Here is a 27,758-nt window from a genome sequence, read left to right on the forward strand (position 1 = left end):
GAAGTGAGGATCCATCCACAGCCAATCAAGAACATTTCTAATCCTGTCTTTTATATTCCACCCACTGCATGTTCTACCGGCGTTTTTTCCCTCCAAGCTCACCGTCTTTGTTTCGTTTTAGATTAAATCCTGAAGTGTACATGCGGCGCTTTAAGATGCAGGATTTCTGGCTCGTGTGGGATGCCTCTTTTTTTTCTTTCTCTTCTTCAACAGTGCGTCTCTTTCACAAACGTGTTTGCTCAACGACAGTGAGTGTGTTTGTGTGTGTTTTCTGCATCCATTCATTCATTGTGCATTCACACTGTTAATACATGCACACTGTGGATTCACTCAAGTAGTGAGACAAGCCCTGCCGACCACACAACACACACACACACACACACACACACACACACACATACATTCATGCGCACACACACACACACACACACACACACTCAGGGCAGGAGGAAGTGTTGCCATGGCAACCGGCAGGACTGCTGCTTCTTCTGCTGCTGCTGCCTGATGAAACCGAGGGGTGGAGGATGATGATGGAGGATGGAGGAGGAGGTGGTGTTTTAGTGCATCAGTGAGGATTCTGACAGGGGAAAAAGAAAATGCTAAAAACAGAATTAAGTTATGAATTTGGCACCCTGGATGTCAGCTACAGGCTACGAACCGGGCGGCTGCACCTGATTGGTTTGGAGCCGGCGCTGTGGATAATTGGCTTTTCCATTTACTGTGTGTGTGTGTGTGTGTGTGTGTGTGTGTGTGTGTGTGTGTGTGTGTGTGTGTGTGTGTGTGTGTGTGTGTGTGGAAGCAGCAGAAGGGTCGCGCTGTCTGATCACTTTTGGCGGCGGCAGAAGGGCCATAAAGAAAAGCTTTGAGTCACAAGGACACACAAAGACAAAGTCAGTGTGTCTCCGTCGCTGCAACTCGTACGTTAAAAACCCCTTTTTGTTTCCTCCGTCGGCACTGCCGGCTGCATCTGGGCGATGACGACGGCCTGCGTAGATTCAGAGCCAGGCTCGAGTTTAATCGTCATCTGCTTTTGAAGGACACATCACAGGTCCACGTCGACTGCCAAAAACCTTCCTCTGATTTATTTGTTCCCTCATATTTGTGTTTTGTGATAACGGCTTATTATTTAACACAAACAGGGACAGAACTCTCGCCGGGTGGCTTTTGGATGGAGCCGGAAACATGGCACCGTGGGACAAGTTACAGATAAATTCAAAGGCATTTATTGGTATTAAAATTTAAAAAGCAAATATGGCCACAAATCTAAATACAGCATCTCACATTGGCAGCAATTGAGCATTAAGATTGATAAACATTAATTATTCATGTTCGGTACATCATCTGCATGTGTTTACTGAGTGTACGTCCACACTAAATCCATTCTAAAGCACATAGATTCTCCTAAAACATAGACTTTTAACCCTGTTCCAGTCTAAAAACTCCAACTTATGTGTTCTGGATGAGCAGAAACCGAGACTTTAGGAAACTGTAGCACAGACAGATTCACTTCCTGGTTGGGTTTTGTCATCAATTGCTGTTTCCTGATTTGTCAAACGAGTTCTGGAAACAAGCACCAGAAGTTTAATTTAACATGTATCATGAATTATAAGTGTTGCTGAGCTTGTTTGCAGCTGTTGTGTACTTAGTTTTTGCCATTGCCATTCCAATGACCAATACCAAAACTCATCTGACTACTCAATTGGTGGTTGGAATAATAGCCCTGGTCACACCTCACAGAGGTTTAAAAGCTGAGGCAACACCAACCACCACCAGAACTGAAGAAGCCTCTTGGATGAGAGGTGAAACGTCTTCAAGGAACTTTCTTAAAGTCCAGTGGATTGATTTAAACTACTTTGGATAACCATGACCTGGATGAATGAGAACCTACACAGATATGGCTCCTGGATGTTAAATCTTAAAGACTCTCGTATTACACTTATTTGGGGTTTTAAGTTAAAATTTATTAGTTATGATTATTTTGTGTAAAATTTCACAGATTTTTCAGATTTTTCCTTTAGCCCGTCATCAGGTTAACATTTAAATTTGTCCATGACTTAGTTTTACAACCTGCAAAACTGAAAATATCCTCACACTTTCTGATTAAAACTAATTAAGGCTAATTAAAGCTACTAGAGGCTAATGTAGCAGTTCATCAGTTCTTGTTTGGCGATAATGAGGCGCAACTGAAGGACTGTAGTGTTGGACTTAGCCAAGTGTACTTAAAAAACTGTCTTTTTCTGACTCTTCTGTAGCTCTTGCTATTGTGTATTTTCTGTCTTGTTGCTCTGAAACTGCAGCTGGATGTCTGATGTGAACATCACACCACATTAGGGGCAGATTCCTCTTTAGCCCAGCAGGGATGTTGGCTCAGCTGTGTGCAAACTGCAACCTCGCAAGCTACACATATTTTACAGTAAAATGGCACTGGCAGCTGTGGCTCCAAGTATTTTACTGTATTTTAATCAAACAGTTAATTAGAGATGAACATTGCAGTAGATTATGAGGTTAATATTGTTTAATATAGGAACTAGACTTTTCAGTAATAAACTGTTTTTATAGTGTGTGAACTGTAGTTGACTATAAACTACAACATTTTATTCTTTTGAAATAGATAAACTGTGAATTGCAGAGTTGTGCTCATAAATTTACACACCCTTGTAGAATTTGTAAAATATTCTTTGATGAAAGCATGAATGAAGAGAGCAAATACAATTGTGTGACAATAAATGACTTTCTCTGGCCACTAACCATAAATGAAAGAAAATTTTTTCCATAATCACACATATTTTCTGAAAAATAAAAGAATTCAAATGAGGTGTTTTCCTTTGCATTTTGCATGCACATAATGGCTATATAACACACCAAAGCAGAGGGGAAAAACCAAAAAGTGCAACACCACTGATGGCCACTAGATGCTGGCTCAAAAACTCCAGCCTCCAATTGACTCCTATTCAAAAAACACCAACTTCTCTCTAAAAATACTAAGTTAATAGCTGTATTTAATGAGTCATGAAGCTGTAAACGGCTTGCTCTAGTGGTTATTTTGGATATTATTGCTCCATTAATTAGACTTGAAGGTTTACAGAAGGACTTCACATCTGTTTGGGAGTTCTGTTCTTTGAGAATAAACTGGAATTTTCATTTTAAGTTACATTACTGTATGATCAAACATTTTCTGGAAAAAATGGACAATATTTCACAAATTTTGCCAAGAAATGTAGACTTATGTGCTCAACTGTATCCCAAAAATCGCCATCAGTGCCTTTAATCATTAACATACAGAATTAAGATCTACTAACTCTGATTAACATTTAAAAATGCATGTAGCACAATAAAGGATAAATAATGAGGCAAATTATATTTTTATGGATTGGGAACATTGATTCAAATCAGCAATGCATGACAAATTGTATTCTAATAATCATATTTTAGAAAGCAAGCCAAAATTTAAGATAAATTTGTTAAAATAGCCGTCAATGTAAAGTTGTTAATAATATTTTGAGCTGTGTGTCTAAACAGCACTTTGTGTAAAATGTTACGCCTGCTGTTCGTGGTCATTTTACAGGTTTTAAAAATAAAATCAGTAGACTATTGTTAGAATTGAACTGTATTTTACTCATTTATTACACTTTAGTTAAGGTTCATGGACTTTCAGCTGTGTAACATTGAGAAAACACCCTAACATTTGATGCAGGAACATTTTTACCTGTTATTTTAATATTATTTTATTTGAAGATCATGACAAATAAAAAATAATGCGGAAAAGCAGCAGAAAAAATGGGGTTATACTGTAAAAACCTAATTGTGCATGAAGCGTAAAGAACCTTTCTCACATAGTGGAACCCTGTAAATAAGTTAAGAACTGCTAAAGTAGAGATTTCTGACTCAGATTATGAAGCAAAAAATGAATTTGAGAGGGAAAAGTATTGTATTTTAAATCTACACAAAAAAATACAAATTTAAATGTCTAAATGTTTATGTTGGATGTTTTCTGCTTGTCTGAAAAAGATGTTTCATAGATGCAGAAAATCCCAAAATAGTTAAATTGAGATGGATAAAACTGTTTTAAAAACTGTTTGGAATCCTTTTACTTATTGAAATGTAGAGAGACAGATTAATATATTTAATATTTTAGTGAATATGTAAATGTGACAACACCAGCTTATTTCAACTTCAAATGTCATATTTCCCGTCATTTTTCTTGCTGTTTGTTGTTCACTTTGTGTTTTATTGAACCTCTGGAGCTCCAGTTACCAAATTAATAATATCATTATCAAAAATAAAACCAGTTTACCAGCCCTTCAGACATAAATGGAGGTCTCAGTAGGTCGTTTCCAGTGAAGCCAACTGGATAATGAACATGTGGCTGCAGCTGGTCGGAGCCCCGCAGTGACTGAAAGGTTACGTTCATTAAAAGCCTTGTGTGATTTATCGGCTTGCTGCAGGACGTTAAGATGGCTGCCACCGTTTATTTATTATGCGTGATGAATCTGACTTTTTGTCTGTTTGTCTGCAGTGAACATCGCCAACAGCCAGGAGTGGACGTTGAGCAGAACCATCCCAGAGCTCAGACTGGTGAGATTTACTACATTTGCTCACCATTATTTAAATTTCATTAACAATTCTTCTGCAAGACGACAACAGATTTAACACGTTTTAAGTTGCATAGAGGTGGTGAGGAAGCTGAGATGTTTTCACTTTCAAGCAAATTATTATTTAAATATACCGTTCAATTAAATTCAGTTTTCTTTACATAGCACCAATTTACAACATATGTCATCTCAAAGCACTTCACATTGTGAGAAGGTGAAGATTTTATGAATGCTAAAGAACAAAGAACTTAACAATAGTCAAATACTTTTACATGTAGTGGAGCATTTTTACTTTTATCTTGTTGAAATATTTTGGGCACAGTATTGTTTGGGTGTTTGCAGCCTGAAAGACAAGACTCAGGGCCAGAAAGATCCTTGTGCACCCCCTCCCATCTTCTCTCCAATTCACTGTAAATATTTTAGTAAGATAAAGATATGGTTTGGCCATGGTTTGTCTGGTTCTGTCACAAGTTTTTTTTTGTCCTCCCCGTTGTTTTTTTTTTTTTTTTACGTGGAAATTTGAATCAAAGAACAGAGAACCCAACAATCCAAAATTGCCTTTGGATTCCCTATGAGCGAGCAGCTGGAAATTTTTGATGCAATATTTTTACTTGTAGTGGATTTTTACTTTTATCATATTCAAATGTTTAGGACACAGTCTTGTTTTGGTGTTTGCAGCCTCAAAGACAAGACTCAGGGCTGAGATAGCTCCTAATTGTGCCCCACCCCAACTAGTCAGTGCAGATTGCTGCCTTCCTTGACCTGCTTCTCCAAATTCTTTTTTTATCTCCCATCTTCGCTGACTGCTTGCTGGTTAAAATTCGGACATACAATATCTATCTATCTATCTATCTATCTATCTATCTATCTATCTATCTATCTATCTATCTATCTATCTATCTAAAAACAAAACATATAACCAGGCCAGGCGTGAACTAACCGTGACCCGTTGGTTTCAACGCCGAGAAAATGAAGCCCGGATTTTGGTACTTCCTGGTCTCCGTTTTGGATTTTTTGGAGCCAGTGACGTAAAAAGCGTCATCAAACAGACTGGACCGGAGAGCAACTAGGGGCATGATTGGCTGAGGACTCTCTTATCCCGCCCACATTTTACTGCAGAGGCTTCTGTTGCTGTCAATCAAGTATAGCCACGACCCCTGGCTCCGCCAACTTTAACGATTTATTTAAAATTCAGTATTGATTTATTTTAAGATCGGCCACCTGATCTCTCATTTTGACCATGAAAACTAACGGGAAAAAAATCCTGAGCTGTAGAAAATCAGTCTATCTAATTTTATTTTTTCCAAAAATGAATTGGGGTCTATGGAGCAAAAGCTTTTTGGAGCCAACCCTAGCGGATGGCATGATATTGCAAGTTTTTGACACTTCTGGGTGGGCTTTAAATTTGGAGCCAGATGCTACAGTGCCTTGCGAAAGTATTCGGCCCCCTTGAACTTTTCAACCTTTCGCCACATTTCAGGCTTCAAACATAAAGATATAAAATTTTAATTTTTTGTCAAGAATCAACAACAAGTGGGACACAATCGTGAAGTGGAATGAAATTTATTGGATATTTTATACTTTTTTAACAAATAAAAAACTGAAAAGTGGGGTGTGCAATATTATTCGGCCCCTTTACTTTCAGTGCAGCAAACTCACTCCAGAAGTTCAGTGAGGATCTCTGAATGATCCAGTGTTGTCCTAAATGACTGATGATGATAAATAGAATCCACCTGTGTGTAATCAAGTCTCCGTATAAATGCACCTGCTCTGTGATAGTCTCAGGGCTCTGTTTAAAGTGCAGAGAGCATCATGAAGACCAAGGAACACACCAGGCAGGTCCCAGATACTGTTGTGGAGAAGTTTAAAGCCAGATTTGGATACAAAAAGATTTTCCAAGCTTTAAACATCTCAAGGAGCACTGTGCAAGCAATCATATTGAAATGGAAGGAGTATCAGACCACTGCAAATCTACCAAGACCCGGCCATCCCTCTAAACTTTCACCTGGAACAAGGAGAAGACTGATCAGAGATGCAGCCAAGAGGCCCATGATCACTCTGGATGAACTGCAGAGATCTACAGCTGAGGTGGGAGAGTCTGTCCATAGGACAACAATCAGTCGTACACTGCACAAATCTGGCCTTCATGGAAGAGTGGCAAGAAGAAAGCCATTTCTCAAAGATATCCATAAAAAGTCTCGTTTAAAGTTTGCCACAAGCCACCTGGGAGACACACCAAACATGTGGAAGAAGGTGCTCTGGTCAGACGAAACCAAAATCGAACTTTTTGGCCACAATGCAAAATGATACGTTTGGCGTAAAAGCAACACAGCTCGTCACCCTGAACACACCATCCCCACTGTCAAACATGGTGGTGGCAGCCTCATGGTTTGGGCCTGCTTTTCTTCAGCAGGGACAGGGAAGATGGTTAAAATTGATGGGAAGACGAATGGAGCCAAATACAGGAGCATTCTGGAAGAAAACCTGTTGGAGTCTGCAAAAGACCTGAGACTGGGACGGAGATTTACCTTCCAACAGGACAATGATCCAAAACGTAAAGCCAAATCTACAATGGAATGGTTCACCAATAAACGTATCCAGGTGTTAGAATGGCCAAGTCAAAGTCCAGACCTGAATCCAATCGAGAATCTGTGGGCAGAGCTGAAGACTGCTGTTCACAAACGCTCTCCATCCAACCTCACTGAGCTCCAGCTGTTTTGCAAGGAAGAATGGGCAAGAATTTCAGTCTCTCGATGTGCAAAACTGATAGAGACATACCCCAAGCGACTTGCAGCTGTAATTGCAGCAAAAGGTGGCGCTACAAAGTATTAATGCAAGGGGGCCGAATAATATTGCACGCCCCACTTTTCAGGTTTTTATTTGTTAAAAAAGTTTAAAATATCCAATAAATTTCATTCCACTTCACGATTGTGTCCCACTTGTTGTTGATTCTTGACAAAAAATTAAAATTTTATATCTTTATGTTTGAAGCCTGAAATGTGGCGAAAGGTTGAAAAGTTCAAGGGGGCCGAATACTTTCACAAGGCACTGTACGTCCATCTTTATATACAGTCTATGAACCAGGCTCAGGGAAGGCGGCCATCTGCCTTCATAGATATATATATCTGTGTCTGCCTTGACTGGTTGGGGTGGGGTGTAGAGGGAAGCTTTTTCAGCCCAGAGCATTGTCTTTCAGGCTGCAAACACCCAAACAAGACTATGTTTTAAATATTTTAATAAGAAAAAATTATAGTTTGCCCATGGCTCACCAGGTTCAGTCGAAGGCTTTTTGTCCTCCCTGTTAAAGTTTTTTTCTTTTTTTACGTGCACATTTTAACAGAGAACCCAACAATCCAAAGTTGCCTTTGGATTCCCTATGAGCAAGCAGTCGGCAACTTTTGATGCAAAACTTTTACTTGTAATGAGGCACTTATATTTTTATGTTATTCAAATATTTAGGACACAGCCTTGTTTTGGTGTTTGCAGCCTAAAAGACAAGACTCTGGGCTGAAAAAGCTCCTAACTACACCTCTCCCCAACTAGTTGATGCAGATTCCCACCTTCCCTGAGCCTGGTCCTGTCAGAGTTTTTTTTTTTTTTTTTTTTTTAACGTCCGAATTTTAAACAGCAAGCAGTCAGCAAAGAAAGGAGGGGGGGAAAAAACATTTTTATGATGCAAAGTGTCACAAAAAAAGTAAATTCCTGAAATCCAGCTTTTTATACTCGGTTATACACAAGCATTGCCTGTATGTAGCCTGAAAGGTGAAACACAGGACAAAAAAGCCCCAGAAAGCTCCTTCATCACTCACTGCTGCTTTTTGCTGGTTACTTTAAGCCAAAGAAAGAAATCAAATCAACTCAGATGTGTTTATTCAACACTTATATCCCTTACAACTTTCTTTTTTGTGCATTATTGTGGCTGCACAGTCAGAGGATACTGAAACTAGATACCCCTAGAGCCACAAAAGTTCTAAAATGTGGTGTTTTTTATATTTTGCATGAACAAAGTATCTGATTTATGTGCATAGTGAAAGTAATTTGGCTGGATTGAGTGAAAAATATTGTGTTTTTTTTTGGGTGCAAAATGCTTTAAGTGACAGAAAACAAGACAAGGGTTTTGTTTGGTACTGCTCTCTGTTGTGGTATCATTTTAAATGCAGTATTTTTGTGCCCTTTCATAGTTAAACTACTTCCTTTTTTCACCTCTAACTGAACATTTGCAACAACAGATGACACATATTCGATGTCAGACAGGTTAAGCAGACTACATGGAACCAAAACGTATTGAATGGAGGAACTGAGAGTCTGTGTGGGATTTATTTTCATTTAGTGTCAGAGTTATATTCAATACATGACAGTAGATACCCTGTGAATGAACTCGTCATGCTTCCTTCCCTCTTCTCTCAGGGCGTTCTGGGAAGTCTGAAGAGTGGCAAATCGGCGCTGGTGAACAAATACATCACGGGCAGTTATGCCGCTCTGGAGAAGCCCGATGGTGGGAAACAGTCACACAAACACTGTTGAACAAAACAGTTTTGTATTTAATTCATGATTCAATCACTGAGCTGTCTGAGCACCCTCAGTAGAGCCTGAGTAACCGGTCTCTTCCCTGTCAGGTGGTCGCTATAAGAAGGAGGTTCTGGTGGATGGTCAGAGCCACTTACTGCTGATCCGAGAGGAGCCCGGACCTCCTGATGCTCAGGTGAGCGGTCAGGATGTAAAAGTGTTCACACCTGCAGGTTTTCCTCCTCAGACAGCTGACGTCTCCCTTCCTTTTCCAGTTCAGCAGCTGGGTCGATGCGGTGATTCTGGTCTTCAGTCTGGAGAACGAGGCCAGTTTCCAGGAGCTTTATCAGCTGTACAGTCAGCTCAGCTCGCACCGGTCGGACATCCCGGTTATCGTGGTCGGAACCCAAGGTCAGACACAGATCATATGGAAATTAGTGATGGGGCACGTTTAAAAAAAAGTCGAATTGATTAGAAGCGTTGTGATAAATTAATCACATTTTTGTTGAATATAAATATTTGGCACAATATGTAAAGTTCTTCAATTAAAATAAATTTTGGTTGGCGACTGAATGGATGAATAGAAAAATACGTGAAGATAAACAACAAAAATGTTTGTTTCATTTATGTTTATCTGCATTTTTCATCTGTCTACTACATTCATGGGTTACTGTGAACTCAGAGTCCATTTATAGTGATTATATTCAACATTTTAAGAGTTTTTTTAAACTCAGGCACTTTCAATGTCTTGAAAAGTGGTCTGTTATGGGATGGCTACACCGTTTGTCTGTACCAGGACTGTTGTTGTTTCCACAGATTCTGTCAATTTCTCACATCCCATTCATTATCTATGTGGAACGCACCACATTGCATGCTGGTTGCGTTGCGACACCTTTTGAGCTGCGTTCCAGTGTGTCATTTACATAAAGCAGTTTGACTTCTACTTTTTGTAAATGAGGTGTGGGGAGTGGAGGTCCAATGCACTGAGTAACTTTGGTCAAACATCTAAACTGGCCGTCATTTAACTAAAATAAAGATGGATTCAGCAGCTTATTTCTTGCCTCAAATGCTTTCGGAAATAGTTTTTGCTAAACTGTTTTCATAATGAAAGAGAAAGCTTGCAAACCAGCCACCATTTTGGTCCGATGCATCTACTGGACTGAAGGTCTGAAGGGCTGTCATGTCATCACCTGGTGGTCAGGAAGTGACCCGCCCACCCAGTAGTGATGCGACGTGTTTCCGTGCGAGAATAAATGGCTCTGTGGATACGTAGCTTTCGCTCTGGTGTCTGTGCTCGCAGCAATATGTTTTGTATTGAGTTGATACCGTTGGCTTAAAGTGCTGCAGTGATAAGAAAATTTATTGTTGCACAATTTGCACACAACCACGCTTTTATCCAAGCTGACATCGGGACGGTTTTTAAGAGAAAATTTTCCGCCCAACAAGCTCAATGCGGTCTTGTCTTCCTTCACTGTTCACCAAACTTTCTTGTGGGCTGACATCACTCAGTGCGTCCTGTGGATCTTCTTCACAGCTGGAAAACAGACTTTAGGCTCATTACCGCCACCTACTGGGCTGGAGCGTGCATCAGTGTTACCAGTGTGCCAGAAATTAGGAAACTGAGAAAAATGCAATTAAATGTGTTTTTTTTTCCCAATGTGTTGTTTGTTCTGTACTTAATCAAAATAAGCACTTTGAAGTCCCAGCTCTAACAAAAATCTAAGTTTCTCTACTGCCTTATAGATGCAATGAATGGTTTAAGATCTTTCTCTGTTCATCAAACAAACTTTCACATGTTTTTACAGTTTACGAGTCTCTTCTTCAATTGAACTACTAAAGCCACTCTATACCACATTTAGTGTAAATACAACATGCAATACTGCTTCTCGCCACCTTTACCTCACTACTAATCATCACGGTGCAGCAGAAGACTGTTAACCTGCTGATTTTTCTTTATGCACCTTAAATGTAATGATTTAAATCAACTTTCACATGTTAAACTAAGTAATGTATATATAACATGGCTTCAGCTTCAGAGCAGTGGTTCTGTCAGACTGTTTCTGTCTGATGCATACGTAAAAGAAGCTTTTTAGAGTTTTTTTTTGTCCAAAGATGAAGTGATTTTTGATTGACTATTGCTAAAAATGAAGGAAAATGGAGCCAAGAGATTAGAGTACAGATGCTGGAAAATATTCTCAAGAATTCTAAAATACGTTATTGATCCCTGAGGAGAAATTGCTTACGTTACAGTTGCTGTCATTCAGACTCTTAGAAATATAAAACGCAAAACATATATAGATACACATATGTAGAAAAATGTCTTAAAAATAAAAGCATAACTAGAAAATATTTGCTAAAAATATAAAGATAAGTAGAAAAAATTACAACAAATACTAAGATAAATAGAAAAATATTTGCTAAAAATTTAAACATAAATAGAAAAATACATCTATGCTTTATTTACTTGCATACATAAATGTGTAATTTACTATTATTAGTAGTAGTAGTATTAGTATTAGTAGTAGTGTTAGTACGTACTTACTTATTATTACTTTCAACCTTGTCTTTATAGTTTTGTCCTCGATTTTTTATTTTAGCTATTGGTTCATTTTATTCCCTTTCACTCTTTATTTATTTACATATAAATTTCATTTATTTTTATTATTGTTATTAATTTTATTATTACTTTAAGCATTTTATTTATGGTTTTATCTTATATTTTAACATATTTTTTATTATGTTTTTAATTTATTTCTATGTATTCTCTTTTAGCCTTTATACATTTACTTCTTCATCTTCTTTATATTATTATTAATATTATTATTTATTTTTTAGCATGGTGTTTCTCTTTATTTTCTACTTTTCGACTTGTTCTTTTTCCTTACTTTGATATGGGATTTGCCCTTTTTTCTGTCTTTATTTTACTGGCGTCATCATGTTGATTTATTATGAAAATCTTTTACTATGTTTAACTACATTTCTCCACTTTTACCTCTGTTTTATTCCTTCGTTGCTTAGTGTGTTTTCTGAGTTTGTTTTTTTTGCCCTGTTTGTTAAGTTATTATTGTCATTATCATTATTATTATTATAATAACTCTGGCAGCACAGTTTCATCATAATTTACAGTTTTCTCCTCAATGTTCTTGTTTGTTTACTAGATAAAATCAGCAGCACCAACCCCCGTGTGATCGAGGACCAGCGAGCCCGACAGCTGTGCATCGACGTCCGCCACTCGCTGTTTTACGAGACCTGTGCCACCTACGGCTTCAACGTGGACCGAGTGTTTTCAGAGGGTGAGTCCAAGAGAAAGGCGTTAAAGACGGGACTCGCCAAGAAAATTACACAAAACACCTTCAGCCACAGAAAAGCTCTAAAAACAGAATCTGTTTTGTTTTTCCAGCTGCTCAGAAGATCGTGGCTCAGAAGAAGCAGGCGGCGCTTCAGGCCTGCAAATCTCTGCCCAACTCACCGAGTCACTCCGGAGGCTCCACACCTGGATCGGCTTCGTTCCCTGGACAGGTAGAGCCTCCTTTTATTACTGATAGACATCTGGCCGACACCAGAGGGCTGAACTACGAAGAGAAATTAGTGGGTTAGAAGGTATGTGGAGCCTAAAGTCAGAGTTTTCACTATCAAGGGTGCTAGATCTGATGCTGTAGAGCTATATCTCCATGGTGACTGATGCTACGGTGCTAGATCTGATGCTGTGGAGCTAGATCTCCATGGTAACTGATGCTGTGGTGCTAGATCTCCATTGTAACTGATGCTGTGGTGCTAGATCTCCATAGTAACTAATGCTGTGGCGCTAGATCTCCATGGTAACTGATGCTACGGTGCTAGATCTGATGCTGTGGAGCTCGATCTCCATGGTAACTGATGCTGCGGTGCCAGATCTCCATGGTAACTGATGCTGTGGTGCTAGATCTGATGCCGTGGAGCTAGATTTCCGAGGTAACTGATGCTTTAGTCCTAGATTTCCATGGTTACTGATGCTGTGGTGCTAGATCTCCATGGTAACTGATGCTATGGTGCTAGATCTCCATGGTAACTAATGCTGTGATGCTAGATCTCCATGGTAACTAATGCTGTGGTGCTAGATCTGATGCTGTGGAGCTAGATCTCCATGGTAACTGATGCTATGGTGCTAGATCTCCATGGTAATTGATGCCGTGAAGCTGGATTACCACAGTAACCGATGCTGTGGAGCTAACCCGGTCAGGTTCTGTTCAGAGTGTCGACTATAAGCGTCTCCCTTTCACAAAAATGTTTCGTGATGATTATATATGAGTGATACAGATTCACAGCTGAGGGAATAAGTTTTGTTTGCAAACACCTTGATCTGTACTTAACTTAAAAATCACTGAATGAAGCCATGTAGCTCCAGTATCACACACTGTATGCATCGCGTTGCCATGAGAGCCTACATGTGTTCAGCTGGTGATGCAGAAATCTTATGAACATCTTAAGTTTAATCCAGATTTGCTGCCAAGACCGTTTACACTGCAGCTGATAGAACACTGATTAGACCATTGAATGTTCTACTGGTTTTATTACAGAGAATATTCAATAACTAACATTAGTTTCTCTTTGATTTGGTGACTAATTAAACTGATTTCTTTCATTATGAGACAGTGTCAGACCTCAATACACTTCAGTGCAATATCATGTTTAAATATAGGAAGTTTAACAGCTTTAATAACTTTGTTGTGCAGCTGCATCGATAGAATCGATAAAATAAATACATTAACACTCATTTCACATTTTTTTTACCAGCATTCCTGTATACTACATTATTTCCAGTAGCAATTTTTCACCGTCAAACATTTTATATTCCTCCTTGTTCTCTATTAAAACAACCTGTTGACAGGTTGCACATGATTGATTGATTTTGAGTCTCCTTTGATGTTTGAAGAAGAAAGTCTGAATTAACAAAGAAAGCTGAGAACCACCTTCAAGATACCCGTTAGCTCTGACTGAGGTTTTAGTTTTTTTCAAGCCGACTTACACAAAGAAAGTCTGGATATGTTGAACTGGCTTCATAGTTCAGCCCCCTGGGATGATACAAGACACAAAAGCAGAAGAAGATGAGTCCCAGTCGCATCTGCACAACGTTTTGTACTTTCATTTGATCTGCTGGGTCAGTTTTTATTTAAAAAAAACAATGAAAGGTGTCGTGTGGGAATTTCCGCTATAGAAGACAATAGTAAACGAAACGAAACTCATTTTCATTGATCAGATCCGCTTTTCATTTTCAGACTGACTCAGTAGCAGACTGTCATGTTTCCCCACAAACTGTCTTCATGAAGAGTTTCCTCTCTTTGAGACGTTGAAACTAAAGAAAACGTTAACTTTTTAAATGCTGTTTTGACCAGAACTTCCTGGAAAGAGAAATACATAAATAAATGAATTGGTGGGTTATGTGATATTTTTCAGTTGACCAAACCATTTACATTAAAGTTTTACCTGAAAATCCAGCGATGCACATTAGCTTGGAGGACTTTTAAACATCTCAGAAGAAAAAACACGTGGATTAGAAGTTAAATTGAAGCTAGAATCTGGTAGATTAAACTCAGCTGTTGGTATGTGAACAATAATCTGTCAAAGTCTGACTTTTACAAGTGGAAGGGTATCATCACACAAGTCTGAGGATGTCAGAAAAAGACCATTTTTGCTGCTCATTGTGCAGAATGGAAATTACAAACCATCTCAGTTGGTGACTGTAGGTGTTAGTATACAGATCTGCAGGTACAAATGGCTAAAGTAATAAGAAATAAGTTCTACAAGCTGATTGAAAATGAGCAAAATGGTGCTAGCTTTCATATCTGGTGTTCCTGGATTGTTTTGAGACATCAGTGAAGCTCGTTTAAAGTTGTCACCCTCAAAATATGTTGGTTTTAAAAGCTCATTGTTGCTGCATTTTTTTTTTAAATTCTTGTGGATGCAGGTGAACAAGATTTAGTAAACTGCTCTTAATGTTTTATAAATTCCTCTGAAACCTAAAATAATCCCTAAAGGTAGAATTGACAGTTCATTTTTAGGACTTGAAGCGAATGTGAAGCTACTTGTAGGGCACATATGAGACGTTTTAAGTGCGTATATAACAACTACTGCTACTACTACTACTACTACTACTAACTATAGTAGTAATAGTACTACTTTACTACTTTACTACTATTGCTATACTACTCTTTGTATTGCTACTACTTTTACTGTTACTGCTCTTCCTGTTAGTATATTATTATTATTATTAGTAGTAGTAGTAGAATTATTATTATTATTATTATTATTATCATTATAATTATTATTATTCCCTTTCCTTGTTAGAACTCCAACTACGACCTTTGTTCCAGCTGAAATTTCCAACTGCTTTGACATTTAAATGCAACGCACTTTTACAACCGCTAACATCAGTATTAGCATTGTGAGCTTGTTAGCATGCTCAAATAATCAAATCAGCACATAGGACACCAAAGAAAAGAACATGACAGTAAATTCCGTCAACACTCAAATGCCAGTTTAGCTTTTAGCTCAAATTGTGACTGTAAATGTAATTGGCTTCAGCTGGTTTCTGTTGTGTGCATTAATTTTAGCTGGTGTATCAAATGACCTGGCAACAGTGCATATAATCAAAAAAGAATGAAATATATTCTGCATAAAAATATTAAACAATAAAATATATTTTAGAAAACATGACATAAGCAGTGGTGGAATGTAACTGTACATTTAGTCAAGTTAAAAAAAAATTATTCTGCAACAATTCAAGGAAAAATATTATTTTTACTCCACCACATTATTCTGACAGCTGCACTTACTTGAGTAATTAAAACATTTGGAAAGCACATAAAATAGGATGTAATGTATATGATATGACATATCTGACTTCACTTATTGTGGATTTAACCACAAATTTAGCCCAGAATTGAAAAACAAACAAACAAAGAAAACAAAAAAACGCTCTGAAACTGAGTAGCTAAACTTTCCAGTAATAAAGTCCCCGTCGACATTTCCAGGTTATTTTGTCATTTAAACCTCAACATTATTTCTAAAATGAATTTTAATGCATCTTTTGTTTACTGTTGGCCAAAAATTGCACAGACGCTGGATTTTCATAATAAAAGTAAGAATGTAGAGCTCTGTGGTGTTGAAACATGCATTTTAAAGTGACGTCTAACTGTCAAACACCATCTCTGAGACGGTTCATCACCTCCTCTGCATCCATCGCCTTCGATCATGATGATCGACGATTCACGCTGTCGATCATCGCCTTGTTTCTGTAAACCAGCTTCATCTGTCAGCCCATCCTCACTGTCTCCACCTCCATCTTTTCCCCTCTGCATCCCGACCTCCTGACCTCCTTCCAGGCCGTTAATGGCCCCGGGAGCGGCTACGCCTACTCCCTTCCCTCCACCCCAGTGGTGGCTCACCGGGAGCTCCGGGTGGCTCAGGGCGAAGGGGGAGGTAGCATCAACGCTCGCTCCCTGAAAGGCATCCCCAGACGGCCATCACTCTTTAAGGTCAGTGGTCACCTTCCCGTCATTTCACCGTCATTTCACCTCATCCACCCCTCTGCGACCCTCTAATGATCTCTTGTAAATCCTCTAAATGTCTCCCTACTGCTGGATCTGTTTCAGAACCGAGAGTCGGATAAAAAGGCTGGTGATGCTAAAGGAGACCTGAGCGGTGTGCGAGGCGTTCCAATCAAACAGGTCTGATTTTTATTACAACATAACCCCAAAAATGTTCAATAAAATGAACTATTTAACTTTTGCTGGGGTTCCAGACTGTGGTCAGGTGTAGCCTGTTTGCTGTTAATAGTCTTGAGATGTGTCTAGAACTTGACTGAAGTTCTCCTGTGGCAAACTGAACATAATATATATATTTTTAAGGCGTCCTTGAGGATTCCCAACAGCATTTGTGAAATGAAAGATCATTTTGAAATGGAAGAAGTCGGAAAACACTAGGGCTCTTCCTTTAGTTAGTAACTGAGTAATAGGGCAAGAAGAACTTTGGGTAGTTACCAGACCCAACAGTCACCTCCTCTAGAGCTTCAGAGGTCCTCAGCACAAATTAGAGAACCTGCAGGAAGGATGACCATCCCAGCAGCACCTCAGCAACGAGGAATTATTTTAAGAAGAATTTTTAAGTAAAAGATGCTGTCGTATCTGCTCTCAGATGTACTTCGCTTTGGATAAAAGCATCTGCTAAATGAAATTGTAGAATTGTACAACTGTTTAAATGCTACAGTTCCCCTGCTAGGTGGGAACAAAAGTGCACTATTTATTTCGCCTTACATAAGCTGTACAAAAAACTGTTGTTTCATCCTTTTTCAACCTTTCTCAAGGGTGTTCTATTAATATAAACGCTCCCAGCTATTGTTGTCGAACTCTTTCTGTTCTGCTGCTGCACTTTCTGGTGTCGACGCTAAATTTAGGAGGATACATGGCATCGTTTTGTGACCTTGGTTTGCTGTTTTCCACAGAGCATCCTGTGGAAGAGAAGTGGCAGCTCTCTGAATAAGGAGTGGAAGAAGAAATACGTCACCCTGTCCAACAATGGCACGCTGTCGTACCACTCCAGCTCCAGTGTAAGAAAACACCGCAACGACGATCAATATGGCAGTAAAACAGCAAACAGCCAGCAGAGGAGAGAATATCTGCAGCTTTTTAGACTTAACTGCACTTTAAGATTCATTGTGTGGCTCAGCTGTAGTTCTCTGCCACCTGATGGATTTTGTTTTTTACTGTAGTCTTCAATCATGATGAATTTATTTGATTACTGTGGCAACAAAATACATTACATGAGCCATCAGATGCTGCTGCAGCTTAAAATGTGTTCAATGCATTGAAACTTACAGTAGTTGGAGATCCTGTCTTTCTTTACATTCCCTTTTTCAATCCTAATTTTTTTAGCAAGCCATAATAACATTCAATTCAATTTAATATCATTTCTATACAATGATATAAGTTTAATTTACAGTTTAAAAACACAAACATGAAAGTTTATATTTTTCATTGTCATACTAACACGGTCTCACGGGGATTCGTGAAACTGTCACGTCAGTTTTTGTTTCGGTTTCGTGCGCACCAACACGATGTCGTCATGTTTTTCGTGCCGCTCACCACGAGCGAAACCCGCTGTGGTAATCACATCTGAAAGTGGTTTATACCGGCGGATTCATGACGATCTAAGCTGTCCATCGGCGTTTGCGGTGGCCGCTGCGGCCGCCGGACATTCTTTAAATCCCTATGCAAATTCGGCGGATTCATGACGATTTAAGCTGTCCATCGGCGTTTGCGGCCGCCGCCGCCGCCGCCGCCATTGCGGCTGCCAGACATCTGGCCGCAGCGGCGGCCGCAAACGCCGATGGACAGCTTAGATCGTCATGAATCCGCCGAGTTTGCATAGGAATTTAAAGAATGTCCGGCGGCGGCGGCGGCGGCCGCAAACGCCGATGGACAGCTTAAATCGTCATGAATCCGCCGAATTTGCATAGGGATTTAAAGAATGTCCGGCGGCCGCAGCGGCCACCGCAAACGCCGATGGACAGCTTAGATCGTCATGAATCCGCCGGTATAAACCACTTTCAGATGTGATTACCACAGCGGGTTTCGCTCGTGGTGAGCGGCACGAAAAACATGACGACATCGTGTTGGTGCGCACGAAACCGAAACAAAAACTGACGTGACAGTTTCACGAATCCCCGTGAGACCGGGCTGACTTTTAACCCAGTAAGAGTTGGTGTTTTCAACCAACTATGTTGCTAACATTATCTTGACGGTAGCCTCTGTGCTTCTATTGTTAGCCTAATAAGCTAGCTAGCTACAGATTTTTATTTTAACCGACAAAAGTTGTCATTGTTGGCTATAAATAGGAAATTATGGTTCTTGTCAATTGAAAAATGATACTAAAACCTTAGATTTTCAATGTTTTAGCTTTTGTCATTGTAAACTACTTTGTGTGTTGCATCATAACTAACAGTTTGAGCAGGGACAATGCTAAATGCTAAAAGTAAATTTTAGCACAAATACAGAGTAATAAACTGACTCAGTGACATATAAGTAACACAGTGACTTTGTCATAAGTCTGTTAGTATTAGCCACCAGCTAAAGAGGCAGGACAAGAGTGGGACAAGGCAGAAAGCTAAAGCTAAATTTTAGCATAGATACAGTACAGTGAAAAACTGACTTGGTGATCTGTCAGTAATAGAATAACTTTGTTTGAAAATTACTAACGTTAGCTAGCCAACAGCTAAATGCTGTTGCAAGCGCTACCTTTTATTTCTCAAACTTTACCCTTTCCAAGATAATCAATGTCAGTGCTAAACATGTTCCCAACTTTGTCATTTACAGGACTACACACAGAATATCCATGGAAAGGAAATTGACCTGCTGCGTGTGACAGTTAAAGTTCCTGGGAAACGTCCTCCAAGAGCTGTTGCACCTGCAGGCCCCTCGCCTGTTCCCCCCAGCTCCACACCTGGAGTCAACGGGCTGAGCAAAGAGCCAGCCGCCGCTGATAGTACCAGCACAGGTATGTGCAAACACGGAAACAGAGTATGCATACTTGTTACTGTGCATTAAAGTGCACAATGAGTAAGGTGATTTTACTGTGTTTACACTTCTCATTAACAAAGACCAATAATACTTTCTGACTTCATACTGCTTTCTGTTGCTGCCAGACCAAAAAAACCTTCAACCGATTTTCTATTAAAGATTTAAATCTTTAAAAAATAAAATAAAAACTGTAAAATATATACACTACTGTTCAGAAATTTGGGCTCACACAGACAATTTCATGTTTTCCATGAAAACTCACTTTTATTCATGTGCTAACATAACTGCACAAGAGTTTTCTAATCATCAATTAGCCTTTCAACACCATTAGCTAACACAATGTAGCATTAGAACACAGGAGTGATGGTTGCTGGAAATGTTCCTCTGTACCCGTATGTAGATATTCCATTAAAAATAAGTTGTTTCCAGCTAGCATAGTCATTTACCACATTAACAATGTCTAGACTGCATTTCTGATTTTAAAAAAAAATTCTTTCAAAACTATGGACATTTCTAAACAACCCCAAACTTTTAAACTGTAGTGTAGTTTAACTCATTATAAAGACTCAACTTCTTGCAATATTGCACATGCATACATTGCAATGTCAGGGCGGAATTATCAACATCCTGCAACAAACTGATAAGATAAGACTGCTATTTTGGGGACAAAAGTGCAGAACTTCACATTTTACAGCTCTGTACAGCGACAGACAACATGATAACAAAGTCATAAACACACAGCTATGAAGCCCCACATATATCTTCTCTTCTCTTCTCTTCTCTTCTCTTCTCTTCTCTTCTCTTCTCTTCTCTTCTCTTCTCTTCTCTTCTCTTCTCTTCTCTTCTCTTACATTATCTTCTCTTACATCATCTTCTCTTATCTCATTTTCTCTTCTCTCATCTTATCTTATCTTATCTCATCTCATCTCATCTCATCTCATCTCATCTCATCTCATCTTTTCTTCTCTTCTCTTATCTCATCTCCTCTCATCTTCTCTTCTCTTAATTTATTTTATCTCTTCTCATTGTCTCCTATCTTTCTTTATCTCATCTCATCTCATCTTCTCTTAACTTAACTTGTCTTGTCTTAAAAAGACAAAGTATATCATTTGGAAGTTTGTGCTTTATGTGATCATGGCTCCTTTTGTTTTGCACATCATGAAAATATGATCTACTGCATATATAACCCCTTCACTTTCACTCTTGTCATCAGTTCCCCAGCTATGTCCAGCCACCCTGTCTGTGGTGGATGATCGGTCCGGTGGTTTGTCTCCACAAGGAGGTGAGAGAGGACTTCAACGCTGCCCCTCCTCACTGTCCACTAAAGCACAAAGTGTCGGTACGTATAGAGAAAAGCTAAACCTCTTAGTCTGTGCACCCACATCAAAAACACTGTAGCTCCCTTACGACTGCACAGATTATTTAATATTTTTGCCCCAAATGTCAGATGCCCTCGAAGGGACGGCCAGTCCTTTTGCTGGAAAAGACCCCGGCCAGTCGTCTCCTATGAGCGACAGGAAGAAGAACAGGAGGAAGAAGAGCATGAATCAGAAAGGAGACGCAGCCGTCGGACAGGCTGAAGGTAAAATAGATTCTACTGAGCAAACTGTTTCTGCATGACGTCAATCTGGTGCTGCAAGGAGTAGCATTAAAGTAGACTTTTTTGCTGTGTAAATAAACACACAGGAAGTATTTAGATATACGATGAGCAAGCAGGAAAATAACGCATTAGTTTGTTTTGGGGGCTTTATTCCTGCTGTCATCAGTTGTTACAATGAACAGCTTGAACATTTTAAAAAATATGCTTGTATCATTGTTTTTCCTGGCTCAGAATGCCTCTGGGGGGTGGTTATGCACGACAGTAAGCATGATAAAGCATAATTTGCTGAACAAAAATGTCTAGTATGCCTTACCACACACATACACGCATATATAGTTTTAAAAAATCGTCATTTCTTATCTTACTATAATTGTTATTAAAATTTCATTAGTACTTTTTTAGAAGGAATGACAAGCTGACTGTAAAATTTCAGTAATACAGTAACTCTGAAGTTTGCTAACAATAGCTAACATTAGCCAGCAGCTAATGAAGCAGAACAAGATGCTAAAACAAAATTTAGCACAATTACAGGGCAGACACACCCAACTGAATGAGTAGTAAGTTAGTAACACAGTAGGTCTGTGTAAAGTTCGCTAACATTAGCCACCAGGTAATGAAGCAGTGTACAGGTGGGACAGCGCTAAATGCTAAAACTAAATTTTAGCACAGATACAGAAGAATGACAAACTGACTCGGTATTATGTCAGTAACACAGAACCTTTTTCTAAAGTTCATCAACAACAAACATTAGCCACTAGCTAATGAAGCAGCTAATGAATACTGAGGAATAACAAACTGACTAAGAGATATATTAGTAACAGTAACTCAGTGTGAAGTTTGCTAGCATTAGCTAACATTAGCCACCAGCTAATAAAACAGGGAAAGAGTGCTAAATGTGGAAACTAAATGGTAGCACAGATACAGTAAGTGATAAACTGTGTAGGTAATATGTCAGTAAAACAGCCTTATCTGTCTAAAGTTTGATACATTAGCTAGTATTAGCCACCAGCTAATGAAGCAGAGCAAGGGCGGAACAACACTAAATGCTAAAACAAAATTTTAGTACATATAGTTGCACATCGAATGAATAGACCCTTTATTTGTTTACAAACATTGTGACGTTTTTTGTGGGCGGGGCTTATGCTGGAGGCAAAAGCGGAGCGAGAAGTCAAGCAGGACTGGGAGTATTTAGTTTGCGCTGGGAGTTTGCGCTGCAAACTCGAGCATTTTTAACCCGTTATACAAACAAATTAGTAAGTGTACCGCCGGCGGTACACTTACTAATTTGCATAGGAATTTAAAGAATGTCCGAAGGTTGCAAACGCGATTATATAAACACTATATGCCGATGGAAAGCTTAGATTCTCATGAATCCGCCGGTATAAACCACTTTCAGATGTGATTACCACAGCGGGTAATATAAACACATTTGTCCAACAAACAACGAATATCCATCCATCCTTTCTCTGTACGCGGCTTTAACGTACACAGCGCGACTGACATTTCTGGGTTCATTATTACACACAGATGAAAATATTCCACAAAAACGGCCATAAGCTAACCTTGGTCATCCAGACAACACAAACCAGTAAACTATTTTGTCCAAAACATGTCTTTAAGTCGGTATATAATCCACGAATCGGACGTTTTCAAGGAAATGCACCTCGCGATGCGCGTCCAATATTCCCTGTATTTCTCGTCATATTTAACGGGTTATTGTTTTTGATTGTATTTTTTTCTGTGTCTTGTTGTGTCCTTGTTCTTATGGTGTGTGTATTTGGACCCAGTGTCTGGAATAAAGCTGAATTGAATTGAATTGAATATTTTTTTATTTACAAATAGAATATTAGCGATTTATTGTACTGAAAATGGCTGGAATTGACTGCAGCTGATCGTCTCTGTCCATTCTTTTCGCCTCAGTGAATTTAACCACAACTGTCTTCGTTCCCTCTGAGCACGAGTGTTCGGTGGAATCCTATAAAACTTTAATTTGCGTTCGCCAATGTCATTCCTCCTATTCTGGCATCCAAAAACACAGCAGGACGACATTTTAGAAAAGTTGATAGAGCCTAGTCCCTCAGTCTTTCGCCTTGCTTCCTCTTTTGCCTCCAGCTAAAGCTGTGACGTCATTCGTGACGTGGGTCATTAAAGGGTCTATAAGCAGCAAATTTTTCTATTGGTACATTTACATTTAAGTATGTTTTTGGGTCTTCTTGAAGAAGAGAAGCACTTATTTTCTGATATCTTCACTTGTTACTATGAACAGCTTGAACATTTTAATATATTCTCATATATCTGGGATTTTACTGTCTTGGAACACCACTGGGGGGTGACTGCACTACAGTAAGCATGATGAAGCATAATTTGATGAACAAAAATGGCTGTTATGCTTAAAAAATATTCTCAATTCTTATCATTTTGACTCTGGGGATTTTCCTGAAACCTCTTTGTAGGTTGTACCAAAACTAATTGTTTAAGCAGCAAAAGGCCCTCATTCTGACAGTTTCCTATTTTCTATCTTCCTCCTGGGTATCTTCTGTGTGAATACAGATTAGTGAATTTGTTTCTCTTAATATTTCACAGCAGCTTTTCTCTTAACACTTGTCTCCTTATGTTTCTCTTTTTCCTTTTCCTGTGCTTATCTCTTGCTCTGCAGCCAAACGCAAAATGTGGAAATTAAAGAGCTTTGGTAGCTTGAGAAACATTAATAAGACAGGTAACATGCGAGGCTGATGGATTTACACACGACATGCATGCTTCTCTCCGATTGTTTTGCTTTTCCGTGTGTCTGACTCCCATTATTTATATCCCAAAGTTCATTTGACTTGTTTCCAGTTTAACAACCCAAAGATTTCTCCGTTCTCACCTTCCATCAAGCAGCTGTTTTGTCCTGGTTTGCATTTTTTTTTTTTTTTATTCACTGACTGAATGCTCCGTAGATTAATCCGCCGTAAATCTGTCGCACACCTGCAGATCTCACTGGACTTTCTTCTGCTTTTATTTTCCTTGCAGAGGAAGAGAATGCCGACTTCATTGTTGTGTCGTTTACCGGGCAGACGTGGCACTTCGAGGCCCCAAGTCTGGAGGAAAGAGACTCGTGGGTGTCAGCTATAGAGAGTCAGATCCTGGCCAGTCTGCAGTCCTGTGAGAGTGGCAGGAACAAGGTAAGAAAAAGTCAGAAAACACATTTTCTCGAGTCGTTTATTACAGTTAATATTCGGTCTTGGTTATCTCTGTTTAACCTATGAGAAAGAAGTACATTGTTGACTTGTGCAGACACATAATTTCTTGGAATTTAAACAGACTTTATGGCAAAATCTGCTACCACACTGTGTCTTTAAACATCTACCTGAAGGTTTGATTGATTGGAAATACACCAGTCAGCCACAACATAAATCCTACTGCTGGAAACAGTGAATGAACTAGACTCTGGAGTAGACTGTCATGCAGAGACGGAGGAAGATTTAACCTATAGTTTCTGATTTGTAAAACGGCTGTTCTGAATTGGAGATTTCACTGTTCTTTTTTTGCATCTAGACCACATTAAACCAGGGCCATATCTAAAATGAGGTCCTTAGTCATCTCTGGAATAGATTGTCGTACAAAGGTTAAAGACTCTTTAAAAAATGCATATTGATATGGAAAACCAGATAAAAAAAACAGTGAGCTTAGGTGGGTCAAACCTTGAATTGATTTTCGCACAAAGGCCAAAGACTCTTTAAACAAAAATATATGATGTGTAATCCATGGATACTTTTTGAGGTCAATATATAAAGAATAAATTGACATAATCAGTATTCAGGCACTAAATTAAAAGTGTCCTATATAGTATACACAACATGAGCTAATTAGCATGCTAATTCACACGTTAGCATATCGTTGCTAAGTTCTTTTTAGGTCACAGAGCCTTTTTCTGTCCTCAGTGAAACTCTTTCTTTGAGTGAAATGATGTTCAGTCCCAAGAATAAAATGCCTACAGTGCTTTTTAAAGGTGGCTCAGAGAAAAGAAAACAGAAAGAAACTCAGAAAAATGTCTTACTGAGTAGCGTTAGCATCCGTTTGTTTGCGGCTAGCCACACAATTACAGTGTGCCTCTTTGTTTCTTTAGTCATAAATATTTAATGGTAAAAAAATTTAAATTTAAAAACAGATTTGTAATATCTTTAAATATCGTCTGTAGATTATCCAGCTCTTTTTTAAAAATGTATTCGCTACACACATGAGACTGTTCAATCAATCAATCAATCAATCAATCAATCAATCAAACAATGTTTTACTTTCCATGCAAATGAAACATAACACAGTGATTTATCGATGAAAGGAATAAATATGCAGCAAAACTATTCACACAATGAGAAAATACCAGATGAAATAAAAATAATGAAAAGAACTAAAATAAGATATAATATCTATAAATAAAATATAAATAAATATATGGGTAATTGGAAAAAATAGAAACCAAAATTCCAAAAAACAGAAGAAGAAAATATTTTTTGAGTAAAAGAAAAAAAACAATTCAGTGAATTAATAAAATATGTTAATATCTGCAGATGTAGAAAAAACAATTGATAAAATTTGTTTTTGAAAGAGTGATAAATACAGTCCAATAAATCGATACTAATCAATACATGTTACTGTTCAATACATCCACATAGAGACAGAGGTGGATTTAAACAGAAGTATTTAAAACTTTAAATACATCCAGTCTGTCATGTCTGTATTGTAGTTTTTAAATGTAATTATTATTTTAATTTCTGAAGGCATCCTATTAATTTATTTGTCCTTTTTATTTTTCATGAAGTTATTTTTCTTATTTATAAAATTATTTAAAGTTTTCAAAATATTATTATTATTTCTATTTATTGTATTATCATTTATTGTTAAATTATTTTATTGTTATTAATTATTTAATTTTCGTAAATTCTTAACATTAAATAGGCTACACCCACATACATATGGCACATGTATAATATAGTTTTTGAATGTTCAGTTAAACAATTTTAATTACTGACAGGATCGTTTTAATTTTATTTATCCTTTATATTCTCATTTACTTTAAGATTTTTGTTCATTTATTTTCATTCCATTTAATTTATAGTCATTCTAATGTCATTATGTTATCTTGTGTGATGTGTAACTATTTGACGTTATGAAATATTAGCTCCAGAGGTTTTATAATACTGTCAAGTATTTGTATACTAGTTACAGACTCTTATAATTGAAATTGGTGATAAATATATTAATAAACACCTGCTTACAACTACATTATTTATTTAAGTGAGTTAAACGTTGTTGTTGCTCTTCTGTGTGCAGAGATGGAATAAAAACACGGTGTGTTTATGAAACACAGTGTGGATGTAAATAAATGATGTTTTGTGTTTGTTCAGGCCCGGAGGAGCAGCCAGAGTGAAGCTGTAGCGCTGCAGGCCATCAGGAACGCCAAAGGCAACGGTCTGTGTGTGGACTGTGAAGCACCGAGTGAGTTTCTAAATGTCATCGTGTTTCCTCAGGTTCTGTGAAACCAAATGAGATTAGTGGTTTTAGCAAATATCTTGAGTCGAAATCAGAGTTTTTAATGTCACAAATCTGCTGGATTTCTATGGTAACTGATGGAGCTAAACTGGTCCGGAGCAGGTTCTGACCAGAGCTTAAATCTGCTGGAAGAAGCGTCTCCATATAAACAAATCATCTCCTGATGATTTAATGAGCAATACAGATTCACTGAGAACTGTAGCTATGTTCTTTGAGTCAGAAACTGTCTAAAATGCTTGGAAATGGTTTTAAAATTGCTTAAAAACTGTACCCTAGGACCCAGAATTTCCAAAATTATTTGAAACCTGTCCACATCGAGTTGCAAACTATTTAAAAGCTTTGGAAAATGTCCAAAATTACAAAAAAAATGTCTAAAAGAACCCAAACCTGTCCAAATGGACTTGAAACTCAACCTAAATTTGTTAAAAATGATCAGAAATGTTTTAAAATGTGTCCAAAATGACTTCAAATGTTTCTAAATGAATCAAAATTTATCTAAAATGTCTTAAGACATGTCTAAAATGATTTCAAACTTGTCCAAAAGGACTGAAATCCAGTTCAAAATGACTAAAACCTGTCCGAATAGACTTGAAACTCTACCTAAGTTAGTTAAAAAATGCTTTGAAACGAGTCCAATAGGACTCAAAAATTGTACAAAAGGACTCAAAATGGTGGAAAAATGACTGGAATTATGTCCAAAATGGGTTCAGCCTGTTTAAAATGTTTTGAAAATTGACACAAAATTGTGCAAAATGACTCAAAACTTGTCCAAAATGTCTTAAAATATGTCTAAAATGAATTAAATGTTGTCCGAAAGGACTCAATATTGACCCAAAATGACTAGATTCCTGTTCAAAAGGTTTAAAACAGTTTTTTTTTTTTGGGACGGGCAGTGTACAGCAATCAGTCAAATTGAAGATGGTCAGACGTTATCAGGTTTACCTCCAGTAACCGGTTCTCCTCCTTTGCCCTCAG

The 27,758-nt window shown here is 38.2% G+C and overlaps 1 protein-coding gene across 6 annotated transcripts in view; it reads left to right on the forward strand.

The window, feature by feature from the left end:
* The window catches only part of agap2 (ArfGAP with GTPase domain, ankyrin repeat and PH domain 2), a 46,703-nt gene that overhangs the window by 14,033 nt on the left and 4,912 nt on the right, over positions 1-27,758 (forward strand). For 2 of the 6 annotated variants that reach the window (XM_022202797.2, XM_022202794.2), the window contains exons 2-16: positions 4,517-4,575; positions 9,000-9,087; positions 9,209-9,294; positions 9,374-9,509; positions 12,257-12,391; positions 12,499-12,617; positions 16,460-16,612; positions 16,730-16,804; positions 17,578-17,682; positions 19,448-19,628; positions 20,865-20,990; positions 21,099-21,233; positions 23,908-23,967; positions 24,264-24,415; positions 26,639-26,729. In XM_022202797.2, coding sequence (XP_022058489.2) covers positions 4,517-4,575; positions 9,000-9,087; positions 9,209-9,294; positions 9,374-9,509; positions 12,257-12,391; positions 12,499-12,617; positions 16,460-16,612; positions 16,730-16,804; positions 17,578-17,682; positions 19,448-19,628; positions 20,865-20,990; positions 21,099-21,233; positions 23,908-23,967; positions 24,264-24,415; positions 26,639-26,729 — 1,701 coding nt within the window. Of the gene's footprint in view, positions 1-1,167; positions 1,229-4,516; positions 4,576-8,999; positions 9,088-9,208; positions 9,295-9,373; positions 9,510-12,256; positions 12,392-12,498; positions 12,618-16,459; positions 16,613-16,729; positions 16,805-17,577; positions 17,683-19,447; positions 19,629-20,864; positions 20,991-21,098; positions 21,234-23,907; positions 23,968-24,263; positions 24,416-26,638; positions 26,730-27,758 lie in introns of those variants that run through there. The other 4 variants (XM_022202799.2, XM_022202795.2, XM_051949292.1 and 1 more) reach the window with 3 other exon arrangements.

This window comes from Acanthochromis polyacanthus, chromosome 6 (genome assembly GCF_021347895.1).
Source record: "Acanthochromis polyacanthus isolate Apoly-LR-REF ecotype Palm Island chromosome 6, KAUST_Apoly_ChrSc, whole genome shotgun sequence".
NCBI classification, from domain to species: Eukaryota; Metazoa; Chordata; class Actinopteri; family Pomacentridae; genus Acanthochromis; species Acanthochromis polyacanthus.